At 37.7% G+C, this 25,932-nt stretch overlaps 2 protein-coding genes and 1 long non-coding RNA gene across 7 annotated transcripts in view; 2 read left to right on the top strand and 1 right to left on the bottom strand.

The window, feature by feature from the left end:
• Positions 1-4,939: 4,939 nt before the first annotated feature.
• Positions 4,940-10,784, top strand: LOC114282633 (uncharacterized). The gene is made up of 4 exons (XM_028225376.2): positions 4,940-5,211; positions 5,327-5,464; positions 10,210-10,398; positions 10,500-10,784. The coding sequence occupies exons 1-3, from the start codon at positions 5,083-5,085 to the stop codon at positions 10,390-10,392; spliced, it is 450 nt and encodes a 149-aa protein (XP_028081177.2). The 5' UTR covers positions 4,940-5,082; the 3' UTR covers positions 10,393-10,398; positions 10,500-10,784.
• A 2,442-nt stretch (positions 10,785-13,226) lies between these two features.
• The window catches only part of LOC114282634 (cysteine synthase, chloroplastic/chromoplastic), a 55,489-nt gene continuing 42,783 nt past the window's right edge, over positions 13,227-25,932 (bottom strand). The window contains exons 8-10 of one of the 5 annotated variants that reach the window (XR_014335495.1): positions 25,149-25,200; positions 15,565-15,649; positions 13,227-13,476 (exon numbers count right to left, since the gene is read on the bottom strand). Coding sequence is in view for 4 of the 5 variants with exons in the window: in XM_082878205.1 (XP_082734331.1) it covers positions 13,388-13,476; positions 15,565-15,649; positions 25,149-25,208 (234 nt within the window). In the remaining variant the exon portion in view is untranslated. Of the gene's footprint in view, positions 13,481-15,564; positions 15,650-25,148; positions 25,209-25,932 lie in introns of all 5 variants that reach the window. The other 4 variants (XM_082878205.1, XM_082878206.1, XM_028225382.2 and 1 more) reach the window with 4 other exon arrangements.
• LOC145795159 (uncharacterized) lies at positions 14,189-18,377 on the top strand. The gene is made up of 2 exons (XR_014335496.1): positions 14,189-15,193; positions 15,247-18,377. It is a non-coding gene; the product is annotated as an uncharacterized LOC145795159 (long non-coding RNA).

The raw sequence follows: 25,932 nt of genomic DNA on the forward strand, positions 1-25,932 counted from the left end.
GAAGAGTTGGTGTTTTGTCCAACTTAGGATTCCCAACCGAGATGATTTATCCCGGTTGGAAGAGTTGGTGATTTGTTCAAACTGCTATTCCCAACCGAGATGATTTACTCCGGTTGGAAGAGTTGGTGATTTGTTCAACTGCTATTCCCAACTGAGATGATTTACTCCGGTTGGAAGAGTTGGTGATTTGTTCAACTTTGTTATTTCCAACCGAGATGGTTATTTCAGTTTATGATATTGCTGTTTTGTTCTGCTTAAGTACTTCAACCGAGTTATGAATTCCAGTTGACGAGGTGTTTTGTTCAATCTATGATTTATACCGAGATGTTTTGCTGAAGATGGAATTGATGACAACCATGCAAACACTTGGCAAAATTTGAGTTTTTCATTGATAAGAAAGTCAATACAAAAGGTGGGGACAGAGCCTGGTTGCATCAGAAGCGCTGAAAGCAAAAATACAAAAAGATAAGAAAACTAAACTAAGGGGGAGAGATTGGTAAACTCGTCCTCGGCGGCATCAAGGTTGATGGTTGGACTTTTGTCTTGGGCACCGGGCTCGTCATGGCCGGGCTGCTCCTGCACCTCGGCATCCTCTACCTCTGTATCTGTCTCGGCGTCTCCCTCTTCAAGCCCTTCCTCGGCCTCAGCTTGCAAAGCGCTGAAGACGTCGTTTGCGTAAGGCACAAGGTAGACCGGTAGCGAAGCAGGAGGAGGATTGGCAAATACGTCGGTGTTAGAGCCCTGGCCGAGATGCTCGCAGGCGGACTTCCAGCCAGCTTTGAAGTAAATGTCTTGTGTTGCAAAGACTTGTTTCTTATAGCTCTGCTCGGCTTCGTTGAAGCCAGCGTTGTTAGCAGCCCGGCAGTCTTTCTTTCGCGACTTTTTGAGCGCGCTTACCTCGGTCTAGAGCTCATCCCGTTTTTTCTCGGCCGCATCCAGCTGACCGAGCAGTCTGTTGTTGTCTGCATTAGCCATCTCAAGTGAAGACTTTGCCCGGCCGAGCTCGGCTTGGAGGCTCTGGACTTGGCTGGTTGTCTCATTGGCCTTTTGCCGAAGTCTATGGATGTGCTCCATTACTAGGTGTTGTTTCTGAATGGCCTGCAAAAAGTAAAGTTGATTAGAGAAAGAACCGAGCAAACACTTGTGAAAATTTCAGAGGCACATTGACTTACCCTAGCCATAGACTTCACTGATGATTTTATCAACCGAGTGTCAGGGACGTGGTCGCTGCCGACCACGTCGCTCGGTAGAAGAAGAGCTTTGGTAAGATCGAAGGCGAGCAAATGCTCTTTATCGCCCTTGATAGAAGCCGTGGCCGGGATGTCTTGACCCCGGTGCTTCAGCTGTGGACGCCAGGCCGGCACTGGAACGGGAGCGTCAGATGGATGCTCGGTAGTCAGCTCGGCGACAAGCTCGGCAGATGGGTCTGCGCAAGCTCTTTTACCAGCACGACGAGGAGCAGGTTCTCGGCTGGACTGCCCGGTCGCTTGAGAGGCAAAAGCAATCACGGCGCCGCTGGATTGACCGACGGCTGGCGAGCGGGTGACAACGCTCAGCATCTCGACAGACGTGGCGGTGAGCAGGTTCTTGATTCTGCTTCGTTTGGTCATCTCTTGCTCCTCTGTCAAGTGAATGAGTGGAAAGTCTGGCAGAGTTGGATCTGGTGGAGGTATTGGAGCACGGAGGAAGTCTGTAACTTTACTCCGGCGGGGAGCGGAGTATCTGTATGTGGGATTGTAGCCGAGCAATTGGTTGCAATCTCGGTCGTGGTAGCGGAGCGTAGTTCTGATTGCCTCTACGTTGGGGAAATGATAGTTGGCTTGCAAGGCTTGGATTGCTGCAAAAGAAACAAGAAAGAAAATGACTAAGTACAGAAACATGAAGAAAGTGTATTAACCGAGATAATTTGCGCGGCTTACATGTGCTGCCAAAGTTTTTGCTTATCATCCAGCCCGGTACCTCGGCTGTCTCGTAATTGCCTGACACCCAGAAGAAATCATCGTCATGAAGATCCTTGTCTGGTGTGCCGGCCACGATTTTCTCTCTGCCCGGTCTAATCTTGAGATAATAGGCGAGGCCGTCGCCGGTGTGGCCTAGGGTGTATTGGCGCAGGATCTCGGCTAAACCTAGGCTTATGCCTAACCGGTTGTTTAGCTTGTGCACGCCGTTTACTATCCGGTAAGTGTTGGTGGACACTTGGGTGGGTGCTAGCCCGGTTCGGCGCAGGAACTCGGTAATCAATGGATTGAGTGGGAAACGAAGGCCCCCTTCGACGATGGATAGCACGGTGAAGGGGCATTCATCCCTGCCCCAAGGCGTTGTCTCAATTTCTGCAAGTTCAAGGTGGACATCAGCCGGGATGCCGTACTCCTCCCTGAATGCAGCCAGTGCAGCCGGAGTATCTACGAGAAATCGAAATTTCCCCATTTGTGGCCGGCCTAGGATAGCTTGGCTAAGGGGTTTGGCACTGTGGTAATTGGTTGTTGCTCGGCCTGGAGAGCCTCAAGAATGGACAGTGGTCCCCTTGGACTCTGCAGGAAAATGATGGCAAGTGTAAGTGTGAGCGCGGTCGCGCGAAAGGAGCTGGACTTTAGCTCGGTCATTAAGAGTGCCAAACCACCTCAGTCGTCTAAGCTAACTAAGGAGTTCGGTCGCCCAAGCAGACCAGATGTTAGCCCGGTCGAGCGACCAATTCCTTTTGCTATCTCGGTTTCTGCTAGGGTTGAGACAAACATGTTATTTGCTCGGTCAGATTGGTTTTTTGGATCAAATGAAGACCAGGAGCCCGGTCAGCCCCAGTTTTTCAGTGTTCTTCAGGAAAAATGAAGAACACCATGAGTAATTGAGGGTTTGGGATGGTTTTTGGTGCCCGAATCCTAAAATCTGCGTTTCTCTACCCTAATGTGTGAAATATCGAAGAAAATGACAATAAAATGGGAGTTTGAGGACTTACCAAGTTAGGGCAGTGCGTTCTCCACCTTGGAGCTCGAGTTCAGGAACGGTAGAGGATGGGCAGGAGCTCTGTGAAAGCTTGATAAGCAGGAGAGGCAGTAAGAATGGAAGGAAGAGGGCAGGGGCATGTTTATAGAGGAAGAGAGACCGCCCAAATTCAAATTCTGGCAAAACGGCGGGTTGGCTGCTCGAGAACCAATGGCAGCCCGCCGCGTGTCCCCATTTATGGCGACGTCAGAACTGAGGAGACAGTTTGAAGAGTCGAGGAGCCAACCGGGCTACTTTCAAAGAAGAGGACGTCAGCCGAGGAGTATAACCAGGCAAGTTTGCAGCCAGTAATGTTAACTAGCCCGGTCGCCCTACAGCATTTTGAAGATCGAAGAAATGTTATCCCGGTCGAAGTGAGTAATCCCAGTCACACTTTCGCGGACGGAATTAAGGGGCAATTGAGAAAGAGATTTATGATCTGGAATTGGGCCGAGGTAACGGCCGAGCAGGTTGAGAGCCTAATGGTGCATGGGGCCGAAATGACCGGCGATCCGCCCGGGGATGGGCTGCCAGAACTTGGGCCGGGTAGGAGTTGGGCCAAGTATGCGCCGCCCCAGACCGTAAAGAAGCTGCTCGGCAAGGAAGTGCTCGGTTGGACCGAGCTGCTTGATTAGGCGATGGTGGAGCCTGTCAAGCTGAGTGACCGGCGCCCGGAAAGGCGTGGTCAGTCGAGATAATCGTTTGATCGGCAGGAAGACCGACCACAGGAGGTGCCCTGGGCTAGGCTTTGCCGAGATGCCGCCTAGCCCGCTCCTCCTTGGGCTTAGCCAGTGAAGTGCTTGGGTATGAAGCACAGCACGACCGTGGATAGAGAAGCTCGGTTGCTGAGCTCCAGCTGAGAAGGCAGGCAGTTGAGATTAGGTGATGTTCAACAAGGTTTATGCTGACAGATGGGATAGTGGAGCCACGTGTCAGGAGATGACTGGGAGTGGATATGGGGCGCAGAGGGTATATAAGCATGTCTGCGCCCCCCATACGCGACAGACGAACACTTTGTAAGAAAACTCCTACACTCTAACCCCTCTCTCTCTCTCTCTCTCTATCCTAAGGCGTGTGCTAACTTGATCGTCGGAGGGTTTTTCCGGCCACACACTGCCGGGTAGCTCACCGTTATTTGCTCGCAGATGATTGGACAGAAACGGAGTTTGGAAGAAAGGAGTACGGGCGTGCCGGAATATTTGCTCCCCGTACAGTGTATATTGAGATTTTTTTTTTATTTAAAAAAACGTATACAGATAATATTTTCATATAATATTATGGATGCTAATGGATGTCCATCATAATCATTTTAGTTTAGAGTATAATTGCCATTAAAATAATATTTCCTTAAATATGTGTGCATTAAAATAATTAAGTGTGTAAAATAAAATTTCTCACCTATAGAGTAATATTGTCATGTCCACGCAGATGGAACTATTGGATTCATTAAAATATGTAGATGACTTATACTTGTAAAACATAGAGTCATATTGTCATGTTCACGCATTCATTAAAATATGTAGATGACAATATGAGCCGCAAAAGACAGAATATGCTATTTGAGCTACAACAGATAAAACATCACATCTAACCCATAATCATTACACTCTTTTCTCACAAAAAAAGTCAAAAAAATCAAAAAACTCTTCCCAAACCAAGCTTTTGAGCCCAGGCTCAAATAGCAAAAAAAAGTCAAAAAACTAAAAAGTCAATCCACTTCCCAAATGGAGGTTTACTAACCCATGAAAATAAGATAATCAATCTTAAATAATCTATTAAATTTTTTTTATGAATATGAAACCACACAAATCTATACAATGTGGGCCTCCCACTATATAAAAGGTTTGATAAAAAATTAATAAATTATTTGAAGTTTTTAATATCACTCATGAAAATATGATTTGTTAATACTTTCCTCTTAATATTTTATAAATTTTAGCATTTATTTATAATTACCCTTACAAGAAATTTCCCTATTTTAAATGGCCAGGTGTAGCTTGAACCCTAAACCCTCTTACATGCAACGACACAGGTGCCTTCAAAAGCCCCCCAACTCATTTTTGGTAGAGAGAGAAAGAAAAACAGTTAGAGAGAGAGAGAGAGATGGATCACATAGCAGCAGCTGAAGAGCAAATTGCAACAGAGAGATTTAGGAGAAAACTAAACGAAGTTACCACAGCCGCCGAAACCCAACTCTCTGGTGTCCAAGATCACGTCAATTTCACTCTTCAGGTCTCTCTCTCTCTCTCTCTCTCTCTGCATATATACATATATATATATATATATATATATATAAATGGTTGTTACGTAATGGGTTCTTTTGATGATGATATATATATGATTGCAGCAAGCGTATTTCAGATGCGCGTACGAGTGTTTTGACAGAAGGAGAACGCAAGATGAGATTAACAATTGCGTGGAGAATTGCAGTGTCCCAGTTCTCAAAGCCCAGAATTTGGTTGAGACTGAGATGGCTAAATTTCAAGTAAAATTGCTTCTTCTTTTTTATTTTATTTTAGGTTGAATTACATTAACCGTCTATAGTTTGGGGTAATGTCACTTTGTCCCGACTTTTCAATTGTGACACAGTTGATTTTAAATTTTAAATTTTGTTTCAAATAAGGACAATTAAAAACACTATTACTTAATTTGAAGGGTAAAATTGTCAATTTAATACAATATAAACTAATTTGATAAAAATAAATGTCCAAAAAAATGTTTTTAAATTTTTAAAAATTATTTCTACTAACCAAAGATAAGATAAAATTATGTGAAATTAATAAATCTTTTAGACATTTATTTTTTTTTACCAGATTAATTTTTATTATGTGTTTGGATGATAATCATGTAATGGGCGATTGTTACGATTTTAATGTGTAATCGATATATTTAATATATGAAATATTTTTAGTTTTGGATTTTTTGATTTAATGGATTAGTTTAATAATGACATCAAAGTTATCGTCATATTTGACATTTGGAAAAATAGAAACTAATTTAATGAAAATAGAACAATCATCTATTATCTGATCATCATCCAAACACATAACAAAAATTAATTTGATAAAATAAATAAATAAATAAATGTCTAAGAGATTTATCAATTTTACATAATTTTATCTTTAGTGGGTAAAAATAAATTTTAAAAATTTAAAAATATTTTTTTGACATTTATTTTTGTTAAATTAATTTATATTTTATTAAATTGACGATTTTACCCTTAAAATTAAATAATGATATCTTCAATTGTTTTTATTTGAAACAAAATTTAAAATTTAGGGTCAAATATGTTATAATTAAAAAATTAAGAACTAAAATGAAGTTCTAAACTATAGAGACTATTAGTGTAATTCGTCATTTATTTTATATATATATATAGATATTATATCTGATAATTGCTATGTCTAGTTTTTTGTGCATGAACACTGACACTCCAAATTGATCATTTATGTATTTTACATCCAATTAGAGCATCTCCAACTTTTACTGTTTTTTCATCAGCGTTCCAACTTTTACTGTTTTTTTATTTATTTATTTTTTATTATTTTAAATATAATACAATCATGTGAATCATACTTTGAATAAGCTTTTCGGCCTTTATCAATTTGACCTCTTAATATATGTGATCCCAAGGCAAACAAAAAGATGACTAATGTGTATGAAAAGGCATCCATGACAAGATGAGCTTGAATAATCAAACCAAATAAAGTCTTAAATCTTATCAAATGGGGTCGACTACATGAATCATTGTTCTCCACTCAACTCTATCAAAGGTCATTTGGTTAGTCAAATTAAGGAGGTTCATATTTATATTTACTACACCAGCCCACGTCAATCTAGGTCTACCCCTTCCCCCAACACTTCTCTCTACCATCATTGTATCGCATCTCTTCACGACTATCTCTGTTGGTCTTCGTTGTATATGACCAAATCATCTCAATCTATTCTCTCTCAACTTGTCTTCTATTGGCGCTACTCCTACCTGTTCATGAATATACTCATTCCTAACTCTTCCTTTTCTAGCCTTGCCATACATCCACCTTAGCATCCTTATCTCAGCAACACTCATCTTATCTACATATTGTTTCTTAGTTGTCCAACATTTTGTCTCATACAACATCCCTGGTCTAATAGCTGTTCTTTAGAACTTTCTTTTTAATCTAGTGGGTAATCGTTTATTATACAGTACTCCAAACGCACTCCTCTACTTAAGTCTCCCCGCCTTAATTCTATGGACCACATCTGCTCCAATCCCCCCAGCCGTTGTGATAATCGATTCTAAATAATAAAGAAGTTCACTCTTAGGTAGTTCTTGATTCTTAATCTTCATTTCTCATGTTTCCATTGTTACTATTAGTAAAATTACACTTTATGTCTTCTATCTTCGTTCTTCTGTTTATCCTAAATCCTTTAGATTCAAGTCTTCTCGCCAAGTCTCCAATTTAGTGTTAATTCATTCTCTAGTTTCATCCTCTAATATGTTATCATCTGCAAAAAGCATATATCATGGCACATCATCCTGAATATTTTTCGTCAACTCATCCATAACTAAAGCAAAAAGATAAGGACTTAAGGTTGATCCTTGGTGTAACTCCACAATAATTGAAAATTCACTTGTCTCTCTAGCCGGCGATCTAATAGTGGTCACCACACTTTCATACATGATCCTAATCACATCAATATAGCCTTTTGTTACCATTTTCTTCTATAACATCTAACAGATTATATCCCAAGTCACTCTATCATATGCGTTCTCAAGATCGATAAAAATCATATGAATGTCTCTTTTCTTTTCTTTTCTCTATTCTTTTCTATTACTCTCGTCAAAAAATAGATCGCTTCCATTGTTGACCTACCGAGCATAAATCCAAATTAATTATCTGACACCTCTCTTATATCTCATAATTGACTTAAAAATTAATATATTTGTGAAATGTTAGGAATAACACCAATTGGAGATAAGTTGAGATAGAACAGAATAAGATAGTTTAGTTATGTACAGTGACGACCTATAGAGTAGATGCCACGGTAAGGAAGAATGATTTGATCACTGTTTAATAAGCACAAACACTTCTATGGAAAAGACTAAACCAACTGGAACTTTTCATGCAATAAGGCTCTCTGAGAAAGCCTTTGAGAGGCCTCGATTTTTGGGGGTTTGTCTTTTCGTTTGAGGGTGACAAGACAACTTTTGTGGTCAGCTGGATGAACTTTAGTTCCCTATCCTTGTGCCAATATGTTAACAGGGAACTTAGACTCTCTCTCTTTCACTCACATTTTTATAGCATATACCATGGATTCTGGGATTTGCCAATTGACTAAGAGATGGGTGCTCTTGAATCTTTTTGGATTTCCTTTTTAATCTTTTGCTGCTTCCCGTTTGGTTTGTCTTAGCCCCTCCAAGAATCTTTTCTTTATTTGGTTTTTTGTCTCTGTTGTATGTTGGTTGAAAGATTGCTTGTCCTTTTTCCTCATTCTTTTCTCTTCTCTGTGATAAAACTCTTTTTCCTTGGGGGGAAAACGAGAGATTTCTGTACAATAAAACTCTTTATCTTTATATGCATATAGTCAGCAAATGTCATTACCTTACCAGCTGATAACCATATCCTTACCAACTGATAACCATATATGTGGTAAGCATTCTTCCATCATGTCTCTTTGCATTCTAGATAGGTTAAAACTTGAAAAGGGGGGGGGGGGGGGGGGGGGGGGGGGGAGGAATCAGACAATCAGGCCTATTCTTTGTTAGTTGATGTTGTTCATTCTTTGTTAGTTGATGTTGTTCTTAAAATGATCCTTTCTTTCTTACATTCCAATGGAAAAGCAAGGATTACTAAGAAGTGAAAGTAAAAAACTGTTGACGATGATGCATCAGTCTGCCCTTATCTCCACCTTTCCCTAGGCATGATATGAACTTGAAAGATTTCTCTCTTTTGCCATTGTTTAAAATTCATGTTACATGAATATCTCATGTCTTGGGGATATTGTAATCTTAAAACTCTAACTGGGAACATGGGAGGAACTCTTTGGCTCACAATCATGTTACAGAAAACCAATTCTCTCCATTGGCATGTATGTGTGTGAGAGACAGGGGGGGGGGGGGGGGGGGGGGGGGGGGGGGGTTATGGGGTCCATTAGAGGGACCTATAGAATGGGGGGGGGGGGGGGGGGGGGGGTTGGAAGGTGGCTTGAAGGGTTGGGATGGCATATACAAGAGCCTCACTTCTTTCAAGGTGAGTAAGGGGGGGTATGTGAGGTTTTGGCGAGATATATCGTGTGGGCATAGGCCCTTGAGGGAAGCTTTTCCAGATCTCTTTGGGATTGCAGCAGACAGGGAGGCCTTTGTGAGGATTGTTGGACGGTAGATGGAGTTTTTTTTGGCTTTTTTCTGGTATTTTTTATTCAGCTGAAGGTGGAGGATTCTTTGGTTTTGTTTGGGGTTTTGGTTGGTATTTTTTCAGTGGCGTGTTTTTACCAGAGTTGTATATCATGCTGACGTTTAGGAGTTTTTGTTGTGCGGTAGTTGCTTTGCGCCCCCTTCTGGCATTTCTTTATTTAAGTCTTTGTACTTTTTGGGGGAAAAAAAAAGGTTACATAATTAAACTTTTTTTTATTTATTTATAATTTTTCCAATAAAAAAAGAAAAGAAAAAGAGAAAAAGAAAGAAATCACCACAACAGTAAAATGATAAATATCTCTTAGTGTTTGTACATGGTCAACAAAACATTACTCCTAATTGCATCCAATCAACTGTGAACATGTTTTACCCCAGCCTTTTTGTTTAGCTGTCTAAAAAGATAATATATATATGATGTGTATAAATTCAGTTAGTCTAACAAACACATTCGTGAGCATGATTTTAGTATGTGCACGAATGTAACCACCTAAGAAGTTTATGCTTAGCAGTATACCAAATTTAGATTTGTTGTTGCCTACATGCTCTTGCATCTTAGAGAACAACCACACACAACTTTTATTCTTTTTAACTTTCTGAAATATACACATATATACACGTTTTCTGGTCAACGCATGCTATCTGATGATGAAGATGACAACCAATATTATTAGGGCATCTAACTCTATATTTTGAGTTGAACCCTGATCCCCGTCTTGAACTTTTGTTTTTTATAGAAGCATTTTCGAAACTTTGTATGGTGTATTGTGTTCTCGCAGTTGTTTTCTTTTGTAAACTAGTAGTAATTGTTTGAACATCTCTTTTGATGGATTCAGGAAAGGTTGAATAGGTCTCTGATGGTCTGCCAAGACAAATTTGATGCAGCCAAGACCCAACAGATCGGAAGTGATGCCCTGAAGGGTTTGGAGTCATGTGTTGACCAGTCAGTCCAAGATAGCATCAAGACGTTGCCACATATTGTTGGAAGATTGAAGGCTTCTCTCTCCATCAGCGAATAAAACATGGTATTATGAGAATTTTCATCTTTTTCTATTTTTATTTTTTTACCACTTCTATTTTTTGTGATCAAGTGATAGAACTCATACAGACATGACCTGATCTGCAGTGACAATGGAGGCTGAAAGACAAAAAAGAACCATATGCTACTTGGTTTGACAAACTACAGAATGTGGTACCAATTGGTAGGACATTTTTTTTGTAATGAGGCAAACTGATGAATTCTACCTTCTGGTGTTGGATTTCATTTCATTCGTAACCAGAAAAGGGAACATGGGTTGCAAATTTTGGCTTACATGTGATATTAGTTAAATCGATTATTGCTATAAATTATTTCTAGAGCAGTGGCTACACCTGAATTTGTGATGAATAAATCGGATTATCCTCTTGCACATTTGTGTCATTGTGTATGCTGGTTGTGAACAACTGTTCCTTGCTATCTCTTGGTGCAAAAGGACAAAGATGTTTTTTATTTTTTTGTTTTTTCAAATGTGTTGTGTGGGAAAGAGTTTTCTTTTTCTTTTGTTGCTTCCGGCCATGATAGATTCTTCAGATTTCATGTACAAGGAAAAGAGTTTTCAAGCCCACCCCTCTTCATTGCCAAAAATGGTATGTCAAAGCTGTTATTTGACATGTTACAATTTTAACATATTACTATATTTGAGCAATGTTATTCCATTAGGATAAATGTCATATTAGCATAACCATTTTGTTTTTATTTCTGTTGATCACATTGATTCCTTTTCCCTCGTTAATCCCCTCATTGTTGATCTTACTCGTTGATGCCGTCATCGCATTCAAAAAAAAAAAAGAAGAAACTTCACCTGTCACTCACAATACTTTTTTTTTTTCCCCCCATATATGGGTGAAAGGGGTGTACATAGTCCGGATTAGTTTGGTTCTAAGAAAATCTAAGAACCTAACTGATCTTAACGGTTCTGTGATTTTGAAAACCAAACTTATAATCGGACCAAAACCAAACTAAAAAAACGGTTCGGTTTCAGTTTGGTTCACGGTTTCAAAAATTTCTATTTACAAGAATAAATTGTTAATATTAGTAAAATAATTACTCAAACTAATTAGATTTAACTCACTATAAAAACTAATAATATTAATGTATTACTCAAAATTACATATCTATATTATTCTAATATCATTAAAATTATAAAAAATCAATTAATAAAAATAAAATTTGATATTATATATATATATATATCTATCTTTTAACTATTCGGTCTAATTCGATTCAAATTATCGGTTTGAACGGATTTTTGAACAGGCCTAGGTGAAACAACTTTATCCCTCTCACAATAATAGATCTAGTCCCTTGATCTCTCTATCATCTTTCCGCAATCGATCTCCATCCTATGCCTATGTGTCTATCACCACTAAACAATCTCCTTATCTTTCACAAAATTGAATTTTCACAAAATCGAATCAAATATAAAGATGCATGTAGCTTTATGACTTTCATCACAATCTTAAACTAAATGGGTCCTATCATCATGAACGGAACTAGGAGAAGACAATCATAGCCCCTTATTTCTATAAAAATTATTATTTGTCATAGAACTTTAAAAATATATACATTATTTTATATATAAAATAGTCTTCCAGTATGAAATATATATATATATATATATATATATATCATTCTTATTTCATCTTAAATTCTCTTTGTATTTTGCAACAAAAAAACTTCATCTTATTAGAAATTACTTCTATGGTATTTAAATTTTTTTATGTATATATAATTTATATATTATATTATACATACATGTGTATTTTGTGTATATGATGAAAAAAATTATTTTTCTTTTGGTCTCTCCGATAATGAAATCTTGGTTCTCTCCCTGCCTACCATTCATCACAAGCAGATCATTAATTTTAGTCAAGTTGTGAAATTTGAGTTTCATATCTTGTGTGTGTGTGTGTGTGTTTTTTATAATATATATATATATATATATATTCTTCAAGAAAGGTGAATGGAAGGGTGGGAATACAATTGAGAAGCTAAGGTGGAAAATTCAGCAACTAATTTAGCCCTTCCAATACCAACTCGTTGGAAAACTTACTCTTACCAAATCTTGGCTATTACACACCTCCAAACCATTGGAGTGCTCTTATACAACTCACTAAATTTTCAAGTTAATCAGTTGCCTTAGACCCATGATGATGGGCCATCTCCTGACTAGGATCTTCTCAAAACTTTATTTTCACAATAGGGGTGAATTTGTACTTTACTCCCAACGCAGGTTTTCAAAATACCCTTTCTTGAAAATATATTTTCAAAGCACATTTTTTTGATTTCAAGATTGATTAAAATACTAATAAAAATATAACACAATAAATGTATATTGAAAAAATATTTTTGATTTAAGTTATGTTTAAAAACTTAATTAATCAAAAGCGGGTTTTTGTAAAGACACTTTTACCGAAATTATAAATCACACAAAAATATTTATTTTTATTTTTTATTTACGACTTAAATATTTTTATTTTTTAGCAAAAATATTTTGTATACATAAAGCGGGTTTTGTAAACACCTATTTTCATAGAGTTTATGAAATACATGGGGTGTCAGCCTAGTATTTCATAAATATCTCAATCTCAATTTGTTTTCAATTTAAATTATTTGTTTATTAAGTAAAATAGTCGAAAAATATATATTTTAATTATTAAAGTCAATGTAAGTGTAAATAAAATGTTTAAAATACCTATTTTCATAGAGTTTAATGTCTGAAAACACTTCTTTTCTGACAATTTTATTTAACGAAAATAGGTAAATAATTTAGATTGAAATAAATCAAAACATTAGAGTTTAAATTGACAAAAATTAAAAAATCAATATTTATTTTGTTATTAGGCTCAAACCTTAAAAAAAATTTGTAATTTTTTCGAAAATTTCAAATGCCAATGCTCACTTGAAAAGGAAAAGGTCCAGTTTGATCTGATATCCAATAAACATTCATTTTCTCATGCATTAAACTTTCTCATTCAAGGCTCAGGTTGCATTTTCTCGCATTCTTCTCGTATTGACTGGAAAAGAACAGTTGACAGATATCGTTCACCAAAGCTTGGAAAAACTACCTGCAAGCAGTTTAAAGATGTCAAATGTGTTGGTATTTAGAAATGAGAAGAAAATATAAACACACAATGTTTGCAATTGTTGAATCCTTAATTAGAACTTTGCAGAGATGATGTTTAAAATCTGTTGTTCAACAACAAATATTTTAGTATAGTTTGTTATTGCTGATTCAAGGAATTCACTTCAGTTGCCAATACTCAAAAAATTCAAGATAGTAATGCTGTGTTTGGTTGGGGGATTTGGGGAGAGATTTGAAAAGGAAAAGAGAAAAGGTGTATGAAACTAAGTGAAATGTAGGTATATTTTATTCACATTTCACCTAACTTTTCCCTTTTCCTTTCTAATTCCCTTCTCAAATCCTCCAACCAAACACAGCGTAAAAGCAGACTCTCACCTTTAATTTTTTGAGCGTTATGTATTTTATATATAAATACATTGCAAGAAATATTTGTGTTGCTTAAATGTAATATTTATGTTAATATCAACATTACACTAACACTTAAACTATTAAACATAAGCATAATAAATTCTCGTTCATCACCAATAACATATATCTTTAATTCTCAATCTTCACAAACCCAAATTGAAGAATCTATCAAAAAAATCTTCATCCTTTAATTCTAAAAAGGAAAACCAAAAGATGAAGATAAATATCGGTTTCCTACCTTTTTTATTTTTACCTTTCTTTTATTTCTTTTTATGTTTTTTGAGAGCTCCCCACCCTAGTTGGAACAGTGGTACTATCTTGACGAGAACAAGGATTCTTATGCTGAACCGTGATAACAGGAATGAGTTTTAGACAATTCTTACTCTGAAATGCTACATCACGGTTCTTGAACAGAAACTTCACCCCTAGGAGTTAATTGCACTAAGTGCTCGACTGGAAGCATCAGTCAACCAATCCAAAATTCAGGCGAAACTACTGACTGACCATAGGTTATCATTCTTTGATCACAAGTTGAAAAGCAATCATAAAACCCATCTGGAACTTCCCCTCTAGGATATACCGAAACCCAAATGCAAAACAACAAAAAAAAAAGTTCAGATTACAATGGTCAATGATGCCTGTTTGGAAAAATTATACCTAGTAACCTACATAATTTTTTAAAATTAAACCAAAGATGAAGAAGAATAAGAAGCTTTAAGCCATTCTCTGGTTGATAAACCCATGCTTACTGGCAGGATCAGTAAACAATGCACACTAGTCATGGACCCTAAATTCAACAGCTCATAAGTTCAATTCAACATAAATGTATTGCCATTTTATTTTCCAACTGTTCCTATGAGCACAACATAATATATTCACTTGGTTGAGGAACCTTAAATTCAACAACAAAAGCTTCCAGGATATAGGCCTTAATACAACTTAAAATGACCTTTTCATAAGAGAATTCAATCATAGGATAAAGAGCTGTCAACCACTATCCAATCACCATACAATGATTTCGAGTGGAAGATCACATGTCCAGCGAATATGTATAACTTCAAATTGTAGATTAAGTTGGGCATACATTAATTTCATCAATCATCAACAACGAATTTTTTTTTTCAGTGGAAATTTATAGAACCAGAAAAATTGTCAAACTATGACGTTTAGACACAGCATGAGAAGAGGAAATTAATCACAACATTAGAGAAACGATGGTGAGACAAGTTTTAATGTACTTGACAAGAAAATAATGAATGAAATAAATGACCCCCCTACGAATTTAAAGGTGACATTAAACAGGGTTAACATGGAAAGGAAAGTCGAAGGTAGAATTTAAAGGTGACATTAAACAGGGTTAACATGGAAAGGAAAGTCGAAGATGAGTAATTTGAAATCAAGTTGAAGATGCAACAATGACAAAAAGGCCACAAAAACATTGATCGAGTGGTGAGGAAAGACAGATGACCAACGGTCTGACTTCTAATAAAGGAGATGACCTAGACAATGTTGAATGACAAAACGAAAATTGTCTGAACAACCCCAAGTCATAGAGGTGGTATAAGCATAGAGTTAAAAGTTTTGGAATGCGGCTTTTTAGCTCTAATGAATTGCAATCGATGTCAGATATCAATGAAAAGGCACAACATACAAATATACCTACCGCAATAAGCTTTCCTGCATTCTCAGGTCTCTTTCCAACCTTTAGTGCAGCAGCAGTTGCTGCTCCAGAAGAAATTCCGACCTGGTAACAGAGCATATAGAATGGATATGCTTTAAGGCAGATATATAAGTACATAAATACTTGCCTATGTAAATAAATATGTACATATACCAAAGAACAAAGGTAAAATTATAAATTGTTGAACACAACCTGATGAAACCAAAATTAAAGAATGGATAAAAATTAGAGAGAAAACATCATGAAACTGAATTTCCGAGACCCTAACTACCTATTTATAGGCTAATTCCCACTAAGCAACCTAAAACATAATAATCATACTAATTCTAATTACATTAGACTCCCCCTCTAAAGAAAATGAACTTGTCCTCAAGTTGGGACATCAACAAAATGACTCAAAACAAGGACATCAACAAAATGAATCAAAACAATGACTAATGGAAGCATAATGGACTTGCAAGGGTGAATAAGACTATGTAGTTGCGGCTCTTTATTCCATAGTTCACCCTAACATATTTCGTTTATGCACATCCACGGAAGCCACGTTCAAGTGTGAGTAGACCACCCATATGGCATGCCTTTTTGGAAACAAGATGTCATCAAAATAGCTCCTCAGAAGGCACCTAGAACCATGCTTTCCTAAACAAAGCAGATCCGGGTATCAAATCAAAACTAAGCTAATTTGCGTCGAAGGTAGTATAAGAGGCACTTCTTGGAAGCAAATATTACCAAACCCCCATGGAAGTTCAACTTTCAGCTCTTTCATCTTGTATTCACCTTCGGAAACAAAGTCAAAGTATAGCGAACTACATGATGCTCCTCCAGATCTTTATTTGAAGCTAGACAAGCAATGGATGATCAAGTTGCAACTATCTCTTCAATGAAGCTTGTTTCATCGCCAATGCCATTCCTATCTTCCAAAATATCGTCATCATCATTATAATGATAAAAATTTGGAACATCTTCACAATCATAAACTCAACCCCATCACAATCATCAACTTCTATACAATTCGGTTCCTCTCCATATTCACAAATGACAACTCTTTCACAACTAATCTTTGCTTGTCGGTTCATTAAAATATGAAAACATTGTCATCGTAACCTTATTCCACATCTTGATAAAAAATGGGAATATCTTTGTCAAAGATGAGAGATCTTAGACCACAATCTTGTTCATGGTCACAACTTTCTTCCACATCTTCTTAACCAAAGATGGAAACTTCACCCTCATCATAGCTTGGTGTTATAAACTCCTCACTAAAGAGTACTTGATGACGTCAATCCTCAAAATGATTGTACCTTTCAACACTAGTCAAAGGACCGTCTTGGACATGGTTATAGAATGGTTTGGCAAAATTCAAAGAAGCCTTGGTATGGATGCCTAGATTTGGAAGCACTCTTCCTTTGTTGCTTGTCACCCAACAAAGGTTGCAAGTTGCAAGTGGCAAGACTAGAATTGCTCCACAAGCTTCTTCTTCATTTTCAAACCTTTTCTTTGCCTAACAACTTGTAGTTGTTTCCACCAATTGCAGGCATGATCCTTGAGGTGTTGAGAGACCAATTTCACCTTCCCTCCGTCCAGCACATCATGATACTCCAAAAGGCTCTCAATTGTGTTCAACCATTCCTCAAATGCATCCGCATTATAGTTCCCATGGAACTCAGGAAACGAATCATCCTTGATGTTATTCTCCCGCTTATATTTATGCCTATTCAGAGCACCGAACAAATCATCAAATTGATGACCATTGGAACCATTACTACCTTCAAAAACTACCTTCAAAAAGAGGTTCCAACCATTGCACTCTTCCAATCAAGATAGCAATTTATTGACTCAACTCTTCAAACTCATTCCTTTGGTTTTGGTTTAACATTGTTCCTTCCAAGTGAAGATTCATCCCGATTTCTTCTCCTAATTCATAGCATAAACTCTACCAGGGCCCCTTCGCCAATCCGTACCTTTATTAGCCATTAATTGACTCAACAATGTACAATAGTGCACTGTATTAGCTCAGAACATGAACCAAACCAGAGAGCTCAAACTCACTAATGGATTTGAACCAAACCAGAGAGCTCAAACTCACTAATGGATTCAAACAAATTCCAAACATTCAAATCCTGTTCAAGTTTGTTTAAACCAGGCATACAACAGAGGTCACCAATTGTGAGGCAATACAAAAAACCAGTTCTTCAGCAACGAAAATCAACAGAGGAGCAACGAAATCAAGAGACATACACAGATCACAACTACGCAGCAGTTCGCAGATCAATCCTGATTATCAAACAGAGTCCAGAATCGAAAAATGAGAACCAGAACGGAGTCAACTCGAAGTCAGATAAATAGATGGAAGACAAATTTCCAAATCAAGATTCAAAGAGTACACTTCGATGTACACAACAGGAGGTGTGATGTTCACTTGCGATATTACTTCAAAAGGTTGCGATGTTTACTTGTGATCTGTGTTGCTCCTAGGGTTCGAAACAGCACAAGACCTAGTCGTGCCATCCAGCTAGGGTTCCAGCTCCAGATCGAAGCAAAGAGCCAGACGTGGAATCGGCAAATCGCAACTAGATTTGGATGCGTACAGCAGATTCGAAAATAAATCTCAACTCCTTTGGACGAAACCGACTCTGATATGGTTTAAAATCGTGAAAACCAAGCGTACGGTTTCCAGCAGTGATGTGACAAAGTTCCGACGATTTCAACTTCGAAATTGCAGAATTTCAATTTCGATTTCCACACTTCGTTCACGTCCTTCGATGTCGATTCTCTATCTTTGTTCAAAATCAGATCTTGCAAAACGACTGAAATCTCAATTTCAAAGTCAAATCAGGTTGGTACAACTTTTTAATTTTTTTTTTTTTTTTTTAACCAAAAAAAATTAAAAAAAAGTGGCCCTCAATTAATTTTTTAACCAAAAATTAATTTTTTTATTAAAAAAATTAAAAAATTAACTTTTTACCATTATTCTCAAAGTGGCCCTCAAGTCCATAAACAAATCGAGATTGAAGTGTCAGAATGAGATCTGTTCATAATCCAGTCAAACAAGATGCAATGGCTCCAAACAATAGCATGCGAAGGCTAGGTTGACCAAGATCAACAGTCCAATACGAAGCTAGGGTTTCAGAAAAATGTCAATCTCAACTCAGCAAGCTACGGCTTCAAGTTATTTAAGTGATAAATATATTTTTAATGAAACCAAGGTACTTGTGTATAATAATTTTTTATTTTAACATATATAAAGTTGTCATGTGAGATGAAGAGAATAATATTTCACTAAACTAATTTAGGCTTTCACTTAATAATAATATAGTAATGGCCGCACGAATTAAAAAAAAAACATTGATGAATCAACTCAGACGTGGCATGAAGAGAAGAAGATTTCAGTAAAGTAATTTAAGCCTTCACTTAATAATAGTATAGATAATGGCCGCACGAATGAGGAAAACAATGATGAAGCAACCCACACGTGACATGAGGAAAAGAATGTTTCACTAAACTAATTTAGACTTTCACTTAATAATAGTATGGATAATGGCCACATAAATTAGGGAAACAATGATGAATCAACTCAGATTTGAGAGAACAAGATCCATTTCCTAAGCTCTGATACCAAAATGATGAAACCAAAATTAAAGAATGGATTTCATTAGAGAGAAAATCTCAATTGAAGACACAAAGAGAACTAAGCTCAGAAATAAAATCTAAAATATCATAAAACTGAATTACCAAGACCCTAACTGCCTATTTATAGGCCAATACCCACTAAACAACCTAAAACATAACCATACTAATTCTAATTACATCACAATCATCTGTTGCTGAAGCACTCGAGAAATTGCATATGAAAAATAAGTGAACACTACGACCTTACTTCCCATATTAAAGACCATTCCAAGTGGACATCTTTTTATGCATTTGCTTCTAGGATAAAATTAAGGCCCACAAGCAACAAATCCAGGACATTGCAGTTGAGTTCAATAATATGCTACGTGCCATTGTAAGTAGCATTTTCTTATTCAAACAGATCATCACTGGATAAATACAGTCCCATCATCTCCAATGTATGCGTACATCTCATTCAACTGGTAAAAGTGCAGACTGACATGTATTGGAATGTCGATTAAGCATTACAAGCAGTCACTTCATAGAAATAAGGAATATGTTAGATTTGTAGCAAGTCTAACCCACTAGCACTCTATATCGGCAGGTTACTGTTAGAATGTGTCAGGATATTTCCTATTTTATTCTTATTCAGTATCTTTATTTGATGTAATGGGCCCTTTATTTAGGCCTTAACTCACTCCTAAAATTATGTTTATGATGTAATATAAAAGAGGATGAGAGACCACTCATACCTTCAATTTTTTCTTCTCAAAATTGACATGGTATCAAAGCTACTCTAAAATCCTAGAAACCATGAACCCTATTCACCACCACACCACCACCGCACCTCCACCCCTGTCGCAGAACCCCTAGGGTTCCTCCATCCCAGTCGCTAACCCCTAAGGTTTCGCCAGTCCCCATCAGAACTTCCTAGGGCTCAGACAGCACCCTAAGGCTCGTCGGAGCCTCCATTTTCCCAGCCCAGGCATGTCGGCTGGCTTGGAGGTTCAGTCGAGGGAGTTTTTTCTTTCCTTCTCTAGCTACCTATGGCCTCTAAGGAACCTGGAGGTCCAGTCGAGTGTGACGTCATTTAGGTAGCTTCGTCTCGTTCTTGTTCTCTCTCTCTCTCTCTCTTCATGTAATCTGTCTCTCTCTGTTATGTAATCTGTCTCTCACTCTCCTTCGTAATCAACTTTTATCCAAAAAAAAAAATGTTCTCTCAAATTCTATTTGTTCTTATTGTTATGTTCTCCCATCTTCCGGGTTTGTGAATTAGACCAATGTTTGTTTGTGAGGATTCCTTAGTAGAGTCTTCATGGCGGAATTGACAAGTAAGTCTACTACTTCGCAGCCTGCTACTTAGGGTGCAAGTCTGTTTTTTACTATTACTATGACTGATTCCCTCAACCCTGGCCAAAGAATCACTACCTCTCTCTTTAATGGTCAGAACTATCTGGCGTGGTCACAGAGTTTGACTATATTTTTGAAAAGCAAAAGGAAGATGGAATATGTTGATGGGCGCGTTCAGGCTCCCAGTATCACAGATGCGGGTTATGATCAGTGGGAGATCACCAATTCTCTTATAATGGGTTGGTTGATACATTCAATGGTTCCGGAGATTGGTGAGGGATACTTGTTTATGGACATAGCACAGGATATTTGGAGGCTGTGGCCGCTACGTATTCCCACAAAGGCAATTTCTCACAGACTTTTGAGTTGCGACACTCCATTGACCGGTCCATCCAGGGTGAGATGCCTATCCTCTAGTATTTTACTTTCCTTAGCAATGGCTAGAAGAGACTTGATCATTTTTAAGACTACAAGCCTGTCTGTCTCACTGATTCTGTTGGTTACCAAAAATTTGTTAAACAAGTGCAGGTCTTCAAGTTTTTGGAAGGTCTGAATGTGGAGTTTGATCCTATTTGGAGTCGTGTGCTTGGTATGGATACGCTTCTTCTCTCCAAGAAGCATTTGCTTATGTGCAGAATGAGGAGAGTTGTCGTTCTGCTATGCTTCCGTCTGCCTCTTCTGATCGATCTGCCTTGGTTTCTGCACCCTCTAAAGATGGGGAGCGTGGTTTCTGTCCTCCTTCGGATAAAGATACCCTTTTCTGTGACTTTTGTCGTCGCCTTCGCCACACCCATGAGACTTGTTGGAAGTTGCATGAACATCTGGGGGTCGCGGCGACCGTTCTGGTTCTCGAGAGGGTCGCTCCAATCAATCTAAAGGCCAATGGCCCAATGCCCGAGCCCATTATTCTGATATAGTTAAGCCACAGTCCGCAGCTCCGGTTGTTTCATCTATTGATATGTCTGGGTTTTCTACTTTTGAGTTGGAAGTTGTTCTTCGTTACTTGTTAGACAATCAGGCATCTAGTTCGTCTTCAGGTAACCTTGTCCATTCAGGTAACTTAGCTTCTTCAACAAGTGCTTTCCTCTCTTATCAAACGTTGCCTTGGATTATCGATTCTGATGCTTCAGACCACATGTCTGGGTCTTCTGATTTGTTCTCCACATATGCTCCTTCTTCAGAACAAAATAAAGTTAGAATTGTTGATGGTACCATTTTTTCTGTGCCTGGGAAAGGTTTAATTCATGCCACTGCTTCTCTTCCTTTATTTTCTGTCCTACATGTTCCCAATTTTAGTGTTAATCTTTTATCTTTGAATCGTATTACTTGGGACTTAATTTTAGTTTGACCTTTTTCCCTGATCATTGTTTATTTCAGGACCTTATCACGAGAAAGATGATTGGAAATGGTAGACACGAGAATGGTCTCTATATCCTGAATCAAGTAGACAAGCTGGCTCATTTATCCATTCAGTTCCCATCTACCAAGGAAGACATCTAGCTGTGGCACCGCCATCTTGGGCATCTATCTTTTTTGTTAGTTAAGCATCTTTTTCCTTCTGTTTTTTTGAAAAATAATGTTTCTGAATTTCACTGTGAATCGTGTCAACTTGGCAAATAACACAGAGCTTCTTTTGCTCATTCTCTAAATAAAAGTTTAGTTCCTTTTTTATTGATTCATTCTGATGTATGGGGTCCTTCTTGCTTTGTGTCTTTAAAAGGTCAAAGATGGTTTGTCACCTTTATTGATGATTGTACTCGGACCACCTGGGTGTATCTTATGAAGGACAAATGTGAGGTTTTTTCTGTGTTACAAAATTTTCATAAAATGATTTGCACTCAGTTTGGGGCGGTTGTCAAAATTCTATGTTCTGATAATGAGGGGGAATACATTGACTCTGGCCTTGCCACCTATTTTGCCACTTATGGTATTATTCTCCAAACTTCTTGTACCAATACTCCTCAACAAAATGATGCTGCTGAGCGTAAAAATCGACATCTTCTTGATATTGCGCGCTGTTTGTCCTTTGAAATGTGTGTTCCTATATCATATTGAGGGGAAGCAGTTCTCACTGCCGCCTTCCTCATCAATCGTCTTCCTACTCAGGTTCTTCACAAACAAACTCCTCTTCAGGTTTTGTTTGGGTCCCAAACTTCTGTTTTCTCCATTCCTCCCAAAACCTTTGGGTGTGTGTGCTTTGTTCATAACCATTCCCCTACCCGTGGTAAGTTGGATCCTCGGTCTCTTCGGTATGTTTTCCTAGGTTACTCCGCCACTCAAAAGGGCTACAAGTGTTATCATCTACCCTTTCGGAAATGGTTTATCTCTATGGATGTGTCTTTCTTTGAATCTCAATCCTACTTCCTGTCCTTCCCTGTGTCTCAGTCATCTCTTCAGGGGGAGCCTTGGTATGAAGAGACTCCTGAATCACTACCATTAACTATAGAGAATGTTGAGAATGTCGAGACTATTATTACTAGTGACCCAACTATTGAGAATATTGACCCTTAATCCGCAGTGAAAGGCGACAAAGTATATGTCAAGGACAAGGATAGACAGAAAGTTATTTAGATACAAGAGACCAATTTGGATTCTCCACTGCTATCTTCTCCTTCCGATGAGTGTTCAGAGTCCTCTTCTTCTGATGAACATCCAAGTAACTCAATTCTTTATGATTTTTTTGATCTAGATGTTCCCATTGCTAAAAGGAAGGGGGTTAGGTCTTGTACTCAGCATCCTATTTCTCATTTTGTCTCCTACACTAATCTGTCATCTTCCTATAAAGCTTTTATGTCTAAAGTTTCTTCTGTGAGTCTTCTTTCTAATTTTCAGGATGCTCTTTCTAGTCTTGAGTGGAAGCATGCCATGATGGAGGAGATGAGAGCTCTTGTTAAAAATGGCACTTGGGAAGCTACGTTACCTAAAGGCAAACGACCTATTGAATGTAAGTGGGTGTACACCGTGAAGCACAAAGGCGATGGTTCAATTGAACGTTACAAGGCAAGATTAGTGGCCAAAGGCTTTACTCAGACTTATGGAGACGACTACCATGAGACATTTGCACCTGTTGCTAAGATGAACTCTGTCAGAGTCCTTCTCTCCCTTGTCTCTAATCTCGACTGGCTGTTTCATCAATTTGATGTAAAGAATGTTTTCCTCCATGGAGATTTGAAAGAAGAAGTGTACATGAACATTTCCCTAGGCTTTGAGGATATTAAAACTAAAGGAAAGATATGCCGATTACGCAAGTCACTTTATGGCCTTAAGCAGTCTCTTACGGCTTGGTTTGAGAGGTTTACTCAGGCCATACTGAGATATGGTTTCAAACAGAATCAAGCTAATCATACTTTGTTTGTGAAACACTCCTCACATGGTAAGACGACATCTCTTATTGTCCATGTGGATGATATTGTACTCACAGGGGATAATGTTGAGGAGGTTCCTCGGTTAAAGGAGTATTTGGCTAATGAGTTTGAAATCAAAGACTTAGGCAGCTTGAAGTACTTTCTAGGCATTGAGGTTGCTCGATCCAAAGATGGCATCTTCATATGTTAACGAAAATATGTGCTTGATTTGCTAAAAGAAACTGCAATGCTTGGAAGTAAAGCCTGTGATACACCACTAGAGCCTAGACTGAAGCTTAGTGAGGATCAAGGAGGCGAGCCTATAGACAGGGGGAGATACCAGAGACTAGTGGGTAAGCTAATTTACTTATCACATTCGCGTCCTGATATTGCTATTGCAGTGAGTGTGGTTAGTCAGTTTATGCATGCTCCACGTGCAACTCACTTAGAGGTGGCTATGCAGATTCTGAGGTACTTGAAATCTTCTCCGAGAAAGGGTCTCTATTTCTCAAAGCATGGTCATCTTAGTGTGGAGGCATATATAGATGCTAATTGGGTTGAATTAATTGAAGATCCACCTCTGGTTATTGTACCTTTGTTTGAGGAAATCTAGTTACTTGGAGAAGCAAGAAACATAATGTAGTTGCAAGGTCTAGTGTAGAGGCCGAATTCAGAGCTATGACTCAAGGTGTGTGTGAGCTATTATGGATTAGATTATTCTTGAGGGATTACCATTCTGTGACATTCTCAACAAACTGGCATGAGAGATATATTCGCACCAACTTGAGGGGGAGTGTTAGAATGTGTTAGGATATTTCCTATTTTATTTTTATTGAGTATCTTTATTTGATGTAATGGGCCCTTTATTTAGGCCTTAACTCACTCCTATAATTGTGTTTATGATGTAATAAAAAAGAGGATGAGAGACCACTCATACCTTAACTTTTCTCTTCTCAAAATTGACAGTTACTTCATTGGAAATATCTAATTTGATTTTCAACAATCTAAACGCAACCTATTTCTAGGCTTCCAACTGTCTTCAGTTGTGATGTGAGTAAATTTAACAATTTTTATCATAAACATGCAACTAATGTTGTTATTTTCCAAACAATTACATAGATGGATTTTCTTTATTAAATATATATATATGATTTTTTTTTTTTTAAAAAAAAAAAAACACCTGTGATCCAACTTCTTCTGCTCTTAGTTATAAAATGGGGGGAGGGGGAGGGGGGGGGACATTAAAAAGCGTCACTAACCAACAAGCCCTCTTGGAGTGCCAACTGTTTCGCAGTCTCAACAGCTTCATCACTGGGCATCTAAAAGAATTAACACAACATTAGAAACAAGAGATGGCAAACAGAGAAACCTTGCACTCTAAAATAAGTATGCAACTGTAAAACAGAATATGAACGACTAAATTAATGGGCTATATTTTCATACAAACAAATTCATATTCTTCAAAAGAGTGTGCTAACCACTTCATTTTGTGACATGCATAGCACGGACAAGCATTTAGTAAAAAGACCAGGCTAAAAAACAAAGTTGTGCAAATGTTTTCAATCTCTAGAACTAAAAATGAAAAGTAGAGAACAAATCAATTTTTCCGCTTATTACCAAAGGTAATAATATATTAGTACACAATGGACACAAAGTATCAAAATAAGAAAAGGGAAAATCTTGAATTTTACATGTAGCATAGGGTCAGTTTGAACCTTTATTTAGGGAAATTATATTATAACAACATAAGTACCGCCTTACATCATTTTTCTTTTTACACTCATTCAAAAAATTTGAAATTTTTACTTCATCTCTTTATACCCTTTATAATTCCAAAAATAACCTCATCCCTAAACTTTCTCTTCTCTTTACACTCCTAATTTTCCCAACCTTAACCCACATCCAACATCATCTCCAACCACCACCCTAACCACTTCCCTACCCTCTCCACGGCCCCCTACACACTCTCCAACCACCGCAACACCTTTCTAACCTGTCCATCGGAATAAAAGTGACATTTTTTAGACATTTTTTTTTTCAGCG

This window comes from Camellia sinensis, chromosome 7 (assembly GCF_055761805.1).
Source record: "Camellia sinensis isolate YWXY chromosome 7, ASM5576180v1, whole genome shotgun sequence".
NCBI lineage: Eukaryota > Viridiplantae > Streptophyta > Magnoliopsida > Ericales > Theaceae > Camellia > Camellia sinensis.